Raw genomic sequence first — 11250 nt, 5'->3', positions numbered from 1 at the left:
ACGTTCGTGGCGAATTTTAGATATAGATTCAAAACAAAAAATCAAGTAAAAAAACCAAGAAAAAAAATCAAACACGATAATAGCTGCGAAGTCTTGGAATGATTCGTCTACCCCCTTTTGCCAAATTTTTTGGGAAAATATTCAAGTAATTATTAAAATCATTTTTATATAATGTATAATAATGACGCATGCCATCTAATTGTTAAAGCATATGATTAATCAATTGATATAATTCACCCAATTAGAGTGCGCTTGGTGTAAAAGCATTGCGAATAATGAGATAGATACATGTACCAATTATGATGACGATAATGACCTCATGTGAAAAAAAGAGTCGCCAAAAGGAACGATTACTGTGATACGAATGCACAGTTAAAGTTAACATTAATTTAGAAACAATGTCATACTTTATAGTGTTTTTCATTAAAAAAGCTCCTTGTGTTGTGTGAAAAGCGAGCAATAAATCGTGCAGTGTGATTCAAAATATTTATATTTTTCTGTACAATAATGCTGCTATACCCACAAGGCGAGAAGTCAAAGGAGCTGCCGTAAGTAGCCGGTCCGTAGTAGGGTAGGCCCGAGTACGAAATCCGAGCCAAGGAGCGACGATCGCACAGTTTGTTGTTCTCCGGCTCGTTCCGAAACCTCTCGTAATCGTGAAGCTTCTTCGATCTCATCGCCTCTTCCACCTGGTCAGTCCAGCACACGGTCTTTTGCGACGGACACTTCTGACGGGCTGAGCTGACGGCCGTCAGTGGCCGCGACAGCTCGGAACTTCTGTACAAACGTCTCGACATTCTTCTCTATTTTCACGCCACGCATTTATAACAACGCGCTGATGCAATTTTGTTTCATCGCACTATGCGTATAAACTCGTGTGCTTCATCGAGTACGATCGGTCGTTGATTGACGCATCCTCGCGCGGTGGCAACAGGCGTTCTATTATAACTGGCGCACAAAATTGCAGAGAGCGCAGTCAAGACTCAATTAGCGCCTATATGTATGCAAGCACTATAATACTCGACTCCGGAGTTTATAATTGTTTAGCGAGCTTGATAGCGACGCGCTCGGTGCACTATGTATAATACGATGTGATACGTACGCGCGTGAGGGTCGATCCGCAAGACGCGCACGATACGTAGTGTATAAGCCGCCGCACACACTCGCCTCGAAGAAGGAGTACCTCGCAGGAGGGCAGAGGCGGTAGAGCTTCGTCGACGTAGTCGTCGTCGTCGTTGATGGCTCGCGTGCCAGCGGCGCAGCTTGTTCGGTGCCCATGGTAACGTACGTATGCGCTTGCCAGGACGCGTGAGTGCTCGATGAAACCGGCACGCGACACGTTCGATCCGCAAGCTCGCACGTTTATGCACATCGAGTGCATACATGGCCTACAAGTTCTTTATATTTTTCTCTTTTTTTTAATTTTTGTGTTTTTTTTTCGCTGTTCAGGAAATAGCCCTTTAACGTATTTTTTCACTTTATCTTTACCATTCTAACGAATTTAAACAATTTCATAAATGACAAAGTTTGAGAGAGTCAACACGCTCAATTCATTGCGGAAATACACGACTCTCATACACGCTTGCAAGTATAATGTAAAAATTAATCTTGAAAAGCCTCCAAATTGCTTTTCTCCGTGTACCTGTACCGGTGCGTACACGCAAATTGAAAATTTCATTTGATTCGCGGGACGCAAGCTCGAGAGAGGAGAAAGCATTCGGAATAAAGTTCAAGCCGAGTTGATAATGTTTTCTTTCTCGAGCTACGTGCAAGCATCGGTATATATATGTATATGTTGCACACGTACGTGCCACATACTCAGCATACAGAGTGAGAGAGAAAGAGAGCTTACATAAATTTGCATTCATTCAAAATTTCCCTTGTATACGAATCATAATGGAGTCTCCGTCTCTCTCTCTCTTTTTTGAGTGAAAGGGAGTAGGAGAGGGATTGAGGGAGGATTAAGCTCGACGTGGTTGAGTGAACAGAAAAGGTACTTAATCAAAATGTTCGCTACAGCGCGGACGCATGAAATTATATACTCGCAGCGTCATATATATCGTGCGAGTGCCGAGTATCGTTATTTATAGAAGTTTCACGCGGTTCTGTACAGAAAGATATAGAGAGAGAAAGCTTATATCTTTGCTTTTCGCAACGCACATACACACACGTACAAGCCATACTTTGTCTCTCTCCATGTTGATGAACTTGCGAGCTTGCAACTGAGTTACAACGCGTCTTCACTGCATGAATGCGTTTACCAAGTACAATGATAATGATAATTTGAATCGTTTCTATGTCTCTATTCTCGTTACAAGACCTGTGAATTCGAGCCGAGAGTAAAAAATAGATTTGTGAATGAATGTAAAGATCATAATCACGAATATTACCATAACGACATTGTATGTAATTTTGCACGATAACCTTTATAGAGTAGGCGTTCGTTCGTATGAAATTTACTTTGACGCTGAACAGTGGTTGTAGTTTGTGATCTAATTTTTATATAAACGTCAAGAATTTTTAATAGAATTTCCGGAAAGCTGACGATGAGTGTTGAGAAATCAAAATTTACATTCAATAATTGAAACTCATTCATAATCAGAAAAATAATAATGGCTTGTAGTCGTTGGAAATCGAAGTGACTCTATACTTCCTTTGATAGTTCAACCATCACCGCTAGTAGTCACCAACGGAGTCTTTTTTTCTCAAGAGAAAAATAAATCCTTCGCTTATAATTGTTCCTTTTTGATAATTTTTTTCATCGGATTTAATGCATAATACTTTTGATAATTTTAGTCATCGAATGCGGTGTGGATATATACTGCCGGTTTGATGAGAGTTACGCTTATAAGTTTACACGTGCCCGAACTGTCAAAGTCACGTTGCGAGTCCGTACGTTATCACTGTAGAATATTGCGTGTTTTGCCAGAGCTCCACACATATACCGTACTATGTTAGCGATAAAGAAGAAAACTGCCTCACTTTCTTCTTATTCTTGAATAAAGATGACTAGAACTCGAAGCAGTAGATGTCGCGAGCGTGCATATAAGGCAACGAAGATGGGCCGATTTCGAAATGTTAGCAAACTGCTCGCAATGAGTAATATTTTGTACATATTATATTATCTCGTTACAATCGTCTTTGATTGTAGCACGATTTTAATCAAACAGCCCGATATGTTTCTCTTTCTTGCGAGAATAACAAAACAATACCGACGATGCGTCTGAATTGGCAAACTCGTATGGCAGATTTAACCGGTCAAAGTATAGCAAACTCGACTTATATAATAATAATGACTTTGCACTCATAAAATATAATATTGTGAGTCGGATTAGCATACGCACTTTATTTATTATCTCTGCTCTCATGTAGCCGCGCGCTGATAAAGATTGAAAAATGAGCTCGGCGCGCTGGCGAGGGAGTCGAGTTGCAGCTGCACGCAACGATTTGCACGCACGATTACGCGCATACACTATATACAGCTACTGTATTCGAGTCAGGGAGCTTATGGGCCGTTGATCGGAGTGCACGCAGTAATTGTTTTGTAACAATCACAGCTCGTGCATAAATTTGCGCTGTAGCGACTTCTCTATCTGTATTAGTACACCATATACGCGGACGGTCTTTCACTCCGGTCGACAGTCTCAGTTGTTTATTGGCGCAGCGCACGTACAGAAAGTTAAATGCGCTCCTCGAATCGGCTCGAGAGAGATGCTATCGACCACGCATTTCTTCGAGTTCGTTCGACGTTACAGCGCGAATTAATTCATCGCAAAGAGTCATTGTCTCGACGATAGCGCCGAAATTCATAACAAGATCTCATATCTGTATACAGACGGGCATGATTTTGAAAACAAAACTGCTAAAGAGTCGGTATAAGACCATCCTACCCGTGGAGAAGATAGCTCGTTATCGTAAAAATGACATGTGTCAAAGGCTTGGTTTATATCGATAATAGACATTTTGGTGGGTGATTAGCGTGAAAAATATTTTCATTCGGGGGATGTCAATGACGAGAGAAAATAAGGAAAGCAGATTATTTGACGTATATGGGCAAGCGAACGAGAGGTAGGGGGGTTTCGAATCGGTCGTCGTCGCCGTACTTACGTAAACGTTATAGACAATCGCCCGCGCGTATATAAGACGTTATAAAAAAGTGGTCACGAGCGCCGATGATGCTAAATACACTTATACGGACTACTGCCTCGTAATGACTTCGCAGTGTGTAATGTATACATGAAAGACGACTTCTGTATGTATATACACGCGGCTCGACCATTCGATCTTTCGGGTATATATAGCCGAGTGCCCGCGACAAATCGGTAAAAAAAACAGAAAAAGAAAAAAAAGAAGAAAGAAAAGAAAAAAACACGCAAGGAATAACCAGTCGGTGCAGAGAGCCGTTTCGAGTGCAGTCGAACCGTCTCTCCTCCTGTTTTAGATATAGACTAGCCGCGCGCGTACACATAGTTGCCCGTCGAGATTCACCGCGACGAGACCATCGCACGCAACGCAGCTATGCTTGCCCGAGAGGTATATATTTATTTACTTGCGTTACGCATTTTTTTTCAATATATTTTTCCATTCGACGTGCTTTTAGATCGGATAAAAGAAAATTGTATTTTCATGCTCGCAAATAAAAAATAACGTTAAGGCAATCCGAGCGCCGCAATGTGATTGATTACCCAAATGTGTACAATAAAAAAGCTGTACTTTTGCGTGACTCGCGCAGAGTGCATCGTAATAATTTTCCAAGTGCCTCGTATAATTACGTCGCTCTGAAATTGGCGATTAACTTTTAATCGATTGCGTTATTCGAAATATTTTTTTTTATTATTTTTGATTTTTAATTTTTACCATTCATTCGACGCATCGAGCAGAAAGTGTGATTGCAATTTTTTTATTAGGCACAAGGACTATGGCTCAATCAAATGTTATTTGCAATTACGATGAATACATGTTTATAATTATAAATAAAAGTTACCTAATTCTCATTAATACGTTTATCATCGCGGGCTTTATATTGCCAATTGATAAGGCTCGTTTGAGAGCGAAAGATAAGATACGTATATGTGACAGTTCGGATTTATTTTAGCAACGATCACTGCATTCTCGCACGTGAACGGAAAATAAAAAAGATCTTGTTTAATTGTCACGTTCAATTTCACTATGAATATTTAATTGAAAATACAATCGTATTGATAAAATTGCGGTGTTTGGATCAATCGTATAATACCCGTCGAGATGACCCTACGAATAAATTGGCCGTGGTTAAAAAAAAACAGGCTTCAAGTGATTCTCGCTTCAATCAGTGTGGTACATTCAAACCGTAAATAATATATGATATTTATATAATTCGAGAGCGCAAAATAAAAAAAAGATAGGCCAACGCGCGCGCGGACGATCGGTCAGAAACGATCTCTTGGTCCGCATATATAATGTACACTATAAATCGACTAATCTGACTCGTATGCAATAATCGTATGATGTATTTGCAGATCATCCTATTGTGCCTAATAGTGACATTGTCGCTAGTGTACGGTCGATCGACCGATCATGGCACAACCCCGAAACCCAGCAAAAGACCGTACGCGCTCGACGAAGTGATCGCCACTTCCTTCAGTGGCGAGGGCTTCAACGGCACGTGGATATCCGAGACGGAGATATTCTATCGGGTCGACGAGAGACTGCTCAAGTACGATGTGGCGAGCAAGACAACGGAGGAGATCGCGTCCGACAAGATTTTCGTGAGTTATTTGCGTATTTTTGCAGTATAAGCACTTAAACGATCGTAAATTCGCGAAAGGCATGAGTTACAAAAAAAAACTAACTCGTTTCACTTTCGCACATGAGGCTACGAGAGCTCGTTTTCTATGTGTAATGTCAGCTGCGATTGCTATGCAGTCGCTGCAGCAGCAGCCAAACAACTCGCGCGCAGGAAAAAAATGGAGCAATCGCAATTTCGCAAAAATCTACGCTTTGGCACGAAGATAGTTTTGCTGCCAAAACGCGTACGCGCAGGCCTTTTTCCATCTCTTTCTCTCTTCATCTCTCCATTCGCGAACGAGAGAGAAGGTATAAAAAAGAGAAGAAAATGGGAGTAAGGGCGGAAACATTGTCTGCGCTCGTTTCGATGATTTGTGCGCCAAAGTTTGTCCGTGGCCGAATATCGTTACCTCGCTCGGTATACTACAATATACGACGTGTATATGGGACTTATCGCGTCAAACGTGTTGAGCCAAAAGATGAATTTTCAAACTAACTATTTACTCTTGGCAATTATATTAATAAGTAAATATCCCTAAAATCAGAGAGGTAGAGACTCAAATTTTGGGAATTCGATTTTTACTATGAGTTTATACATCATACCAAATTACAAAATTAGCAGAAGCTGTAAAAAGTGGTCTAGCCCATACATAAATGAAGTTTGAATATTATGTTTCGCATAATGTATATGTTGGTCGGTAAAAAAATTTTTTTAAATGATTGGATAGTTCAATTCGAGCTATACTATCAAAAAAGTATAAAAATTCGTACCAAAGCTTCAAATTTTCTTGTTAACAGAGCTCGTTAATTTAATTTTGTTTCTACTGAAAAAAGAAACATTTTCTTCGGACAACAATCTCGGAAACTGCGAAAATCGCACAGGTTACTCGTTTCATCGACGCGATGAATCAATTAGAATAAAAATTATTATAACGATTTATTGTAAAAATACCGCTTTCAACCGATTTATTTTCGTTTTTCCTCGCAGGACGCTGTAGGAAATTTCAGGTTCATTTTATCGCCTGACAAAAATTATGTGCTGATTCGCAACATTAGTGAAAGTGTAAGTGTTTCATGCAAAATCATTTATTTTATGTAAAAAACTTGCAATATTCAATAATTGATCAACGATTTGCTTTCGGTAGGTTTACAGGCATTCGTCTTTAAGCATCTACCACGTCTACGACCTTCATAACAAGTGAGTTACACAGATTTCCTTATAATACGCTTCGTTTTACATATATTACAAGATACGAGATTGGTAATCGTGAATCGCGATCGATTAAATGCAGAACGAAGAAGCCACTGGCCAATGGGCAGCTCCTGTCGACGGCCATTTGGGCGCCAGTGGGCAGCTCGCTCGCCTACGTGCTCAAGAACGATATCTACTATCAACGAATAAGCAAGTGGGAAACACGCCGAGTCACTTTTGACGGTCAATTACAGGAGATTTACAATGGCGTGCCCGACTGGGTTTACGAAGGTACTGCGGATTGCAATAAAGTGTTTTTTCACATTAACGTAATTATAAAATTACAAATGATCATCGATCAAAATCGATTGACATTTCTTTTTTTTTTCAACAGAGGAAGTTTTCGGCAGCGACAAGACACTGTGGTTCGCGCCAAACGGCGAGTATCTCGCTTTCGCCACCTTTAACGATACGCAAGTGCCTGAAGCCGTGATCTTGCGATACGGCAATCCCGGCGATTTGAAAAATCAATACCCCACCGAGGATAAGTTTCGCTATCCCAAGGTAAAATAAGCATCAGAAAGCGTTAACGATATTGTCGAGCTCTACTTGATTTTTATAAGTTTTTCTTTTACTTCTTTCACTCCCCTCTTATTTAAAGTGATCCTTACATGCATTAGTAAAAAAAAGAAATTTAAAACGGTACCCTCAATATCTTTTAAATGCTCTTTTAGAGCTTTTTAACTCGACGACGAGCGTCATAACGATCTTCCGCGAGTGGACGCCCGAGTATACTTTTCTACAGCAATTTTAACGAAGCATAAAAGTTTGCTCGCGCGCTAGGCGCTACTGCAATTTTTTTTTCTATACATACCGATGCCAAGTCTACAGTTATAATAGTACTTATACTTGCACAGAGATAAAACAGTTGCTGCTTGCTTCTTTTTTATTCTTTCTCTCATAATAAATATGGATAGATTGAATAGCACTAGAGAATGAATTTTCATCACGAATTGACTTTACGTATACTAGAGCTTTGCTTCTTCTCTTGTGATTTTAGAGAATTCGGCCACGCGCCATCTAGCGGTTATAACCGCTATACTCAAGTACCGTTTAATAAAGAAGAGAATTACTTACATTTTAGAAAATATTCATAACAATCTATATTAATTACTTCGAATATATTCTTACTTCGAATTATGGGATAATTTGAATTACATAATTTTTAATTATGTAATTTGCACTGTATTATTCAATTATTACAGGCAGGCGCCACTAATCCTGACGTGACTTTGAATCTGATCGATCTGTCGGATCATGGCTCTACGCTGAAGCCGCTGCCAACGCCCGTAAAAGTTGTCGGATCGTAAGTTTTCACAGTATACGGTGAATTTGATCAATTTTCCGATCTTTCAATCGAAATTTTTACGAGTTATTTCATTGTGCACAGGGAGGCAATCCTGAACGCGGTGAGATGGCTGGACAACAATCGGCTGATCGCGCGATGGACCAATCGCGTCCAGAACGTCTCGAATCTGGGCATTTACTCGCTGAACGGCCAGTGGTCACCGCTGGACGCCGAGAAGGTGCCCCACGGCTGGGTGCTGTTCGCTCAGCAGGCGCCGATCCTCGACAAGGACCATCTGCTCGTGCTCGCCACGCGGCCCGGCGCGGAGAGCGACAGGCTTGGCTCGTTCGGCCACTTGCTGCGCTACCGCCTGCTCGACGGCGTCTGGGATGGTGAGGAGGACCTGACGCCCGGTAACATGTGGGTCCAGGCCGTGCACGGCGTCAACGATCTCAAGCGAGTCGTCTACTTCACGGCCAGTCCCCCGAACGAACCGTCGCAGAAGCACCTGTACGAGGTTAGTCTGTCGAAGCCACGCGACTCCGATCCGGCACCGCTCTGCATATCCTGCACCATCGAGACTCCCGAGGGCAACAATTGCACCTACGTGTCCGTGTCCTTTTCCACGGACTTTTCGCACTACGCTCTGTCGTGCTTGGGTCCGGATCCGGCTACCACGAGAATCTTCGATTACGAGCGTAAGGAGCTGCACACGTGGTCGGCCAATCGGCTGGTGCGCGACATGATCTCCAAGCGTCTCGCGCCCAGGGTCAAGGACTTGTACGTCGAGTCGGCCGGTTTCAACGCTAAAGTCAGACTGCTGCTACCACCTGATTTTGACGCCAGCAACAAGTATCCCATGTTGGTCAATGTGTCGGTATCTCTCCATAAATACGATAATTTTCTATTTTTATTCTGCCGAAACATGTTGAAGCAATATTGGGTCATTTTCTCACAGGTACGCCGGTCCCAACAGCCAAAGGATCAATGATATCTTCTCCGTCGGCTTCGAGACGTACATGACCACCAGTCGACGCGTCATTTACGCCTGGATAGACGGCAGAGGCAGCTCGAACAAGGGCACAGAGATGCTCTACGCGGTTTACCGTCGCCTTGGCTCCGCCGAGCTCGAGGATCAAATTAATGTCACACGGTACGTCGGATGATCGATACAGAATCTCTCTGCCTTTCGTCTTTTTTTCGCTCATTTTTTCGTTCGCCGAACGTCAAGCTGAACCGCACAGCTAATTTAATCTCGTTCTACAGGAAGTTGCAGCAAAAGTTCGACTGGATCGACAGCAAGAGAACGGCCATCTGGGGTTGGAGCTACGGCGGCTTCTCGACCGCCAGCATACTCACAAAGGACACCGGCAACGTCTTCAAATGCGGAATTGCCGTGGCGCCGGTCACCAATTGGATTTATTACGGTACATATATACGAACCTTTTTCCATCTAGCTAAGCTCGGATATTGAAATTCCAATTTTTCGGTATCGAATGTGTATACAATATAACGGACTGTGCAATTCGCAGATTCGATCTACACGGAGAGATTCATGGGTCTACCGACGAAAGAGGACAATCTGCAGGGCTACGAGGATAGCTCGGTGATGAAGCGCGTCGAGCGAATGCGCAACAAGAAGTTCCTGCTGGTGCACGGCACGGGCGACGACAACGTGCACTATCAGCAGTCGATGGCGCTGGCGCGCAGCCTCGAGGAGAACGACATCATGTTCGAGCAGGTCAGCTATCCGGACGAGGCGCACGCGCTCAGCCACCTGCTCAGGCATCTCTATCACACGATGGACCGATTCTGGGGCAACTGCTTGGGCTACGAGGCGACCAAAGTCAATTGAAATAAAAAATTTATCCCCGAGATTTAATTGTAAAAAAAATGTATAAATATTTAAGAAATTTAACCGAGTGTTTATAACGATAACAACGACGAGCTTTTTTTTAGAGACTGAATCGCGTGTATATTATAATGAAATATGTATTATATGTGCCGGTGTGTTAGTGCGACGATATTAATGCTGGATTTTCCGCGTATATGCGATTGCGACATTTATATCGTCGAAAAAGAAAAAAGAAGGAAAAAACTGGTCCAATGTCATTTCTGCACTTTTGCTCGCGCACACATGCTTGGCACTCGAAGCTTTTCTTCTCGCGCTCTCTCTCTCTCTCTCTCTCTCTCTCTATTCAAATTACTGTTATATGCCCGTGCGAGCACACACCTCTACACACAAAAGTTTCGCATGCCGTCGTAACCGAGTTTACGCATGCACTTATTATAATATGCCCCACGCGATACAAAGAAGGAGCAGAAGCGGCGGCGTTTTGCTTGCCGCTCGCGCGCGATGTACTCGTTTCGCGTCGAGATGCGCTCGCGCGTGTGCTACGTTGGTACCTATACGTATATAATAACGTCGTACAGCGTTATACGAACTAATTTAAACTTTTTTGTTCTGAATTTCTGTTAGGGCGTGCTCGAAGGCACTGTTGCTATGTGTGTATACTGTATATATGTGTGTAGCCTTGCAGTATATACACGCCTGTACGTATGTATGTAAGGCATGCCAAGCTTAAACTTGAAATAAACTTTTAAAACAAAGTTGAAAGCCCGTGTAATATGTAGGGTGCATGCACGCAGCAGCAGCAAGGGAGGGAGGCAGGCAGGCAGGCACCCAAGCAGGGAGGAGGAGTTCTCTCAGGCGCATCATGCTATTGTAATAACTGCATTTTGGATCGCGAATATTATCGACTATATATTTTCCGCGCGTAGCACCGCCGTTATATACGAGATCATCATCTTCGTCTTGAATTTTTCAACAGTTTTCATATACGCGTTGCTATATAGCTGTGCTGAGGCCGTAACGTAAAATATCTCGAGTGCAGGAGTGACACATTTTTCATCCGAACCAATTTTCAAATAAAAAGAAAAAAAT

General features: G+C 42.4%; 1 protein-coding gene across 2 annotated transcripts; it reads left to right on the top strand.

The window, feature by feature from the left end:
* The first annotated feature begins 4221 nt into the window (after positions 1-4221).
* On the top strand, positions 4222-11250 carry LOC106660081 (venom dipeptidyl peptidase 4). 2 transcript variants are annotated; one of them, XM_014382916.2, is made up of 11 exons: positions 4222-4533; positions 5499-5747; positions 6755-6829; positions 6912-6964; positions 7059-7249; positions 7353-7522; positions 8224-8324; positions 8409-9179; positions 9265-9459; positions 9573-9733; positions 9839-11250. In XM_014382916.2, exons 1-11 carry the CDS (start codon positions 4519-4521, stop codon positions 10159-10161), a joined length of 2304 nt encoding a protein of 767 aa, XP_014238402.1. In that variant the 5' UTR covers positions 4222-4518; the 3' UTR covers positions 10162-11250. The 2 variants fall into 2 exon arrangements, with proteins under 2 accessions (XP_014238402.1, XP_014238401.1); XM_014382915.2 differs by lacking the exon at positions 4222-4533 and adding an exon at positions 5125-5316.

Source organism: Trichogramma pretiosum, unplaced genomic scaffold, assembly GCF_000599845.2.
Source record: "Trichogramma pretiosum strain Unisexual culture from Peru unplaced genomic scaffold, Tpre_2.0 scaffold29, whole genome shotgun sequence".
NCBI lineage: Eukaryota > Metazoa > Arthropoda > Insecta > Hymenoptera > Trichogrammatidae > Trichogramma > Trichogramma pretiosum.
The sequence above is the reverse complement of the archived record's forward strand: the minus strand, read 5'-3'. Positions and strand labels throughout refer to the sequence as shown.

What these genes read in the sequence shown, in the direction of transcription:
- LOC106660081 (XM_014382915.2), top strand. Translation starts at nt 5,245, where the DNA reads ATGACCCTACGAATAAATTGGCCGTGGTTAAAAAAAAACAGGCTTCAA. An exon ending in GTCTACGACCTTCATAACAA is followed by an intron (nt 6,965 to 7,058) that starts GTGAGTTACACA and finishes GATTAAATGCAG; the next exon opens with AACGAAGAAGCCACTGGCCA. An exon ending in TATCCCATGTTGGTCAATGT is followed by an intron (nt 9,180 to 9,264) that starts GTCGGTATCTCT and finishes ATTTTCTCACAG; the next exon opens with GTACGCCGGTCCCAACAGCC.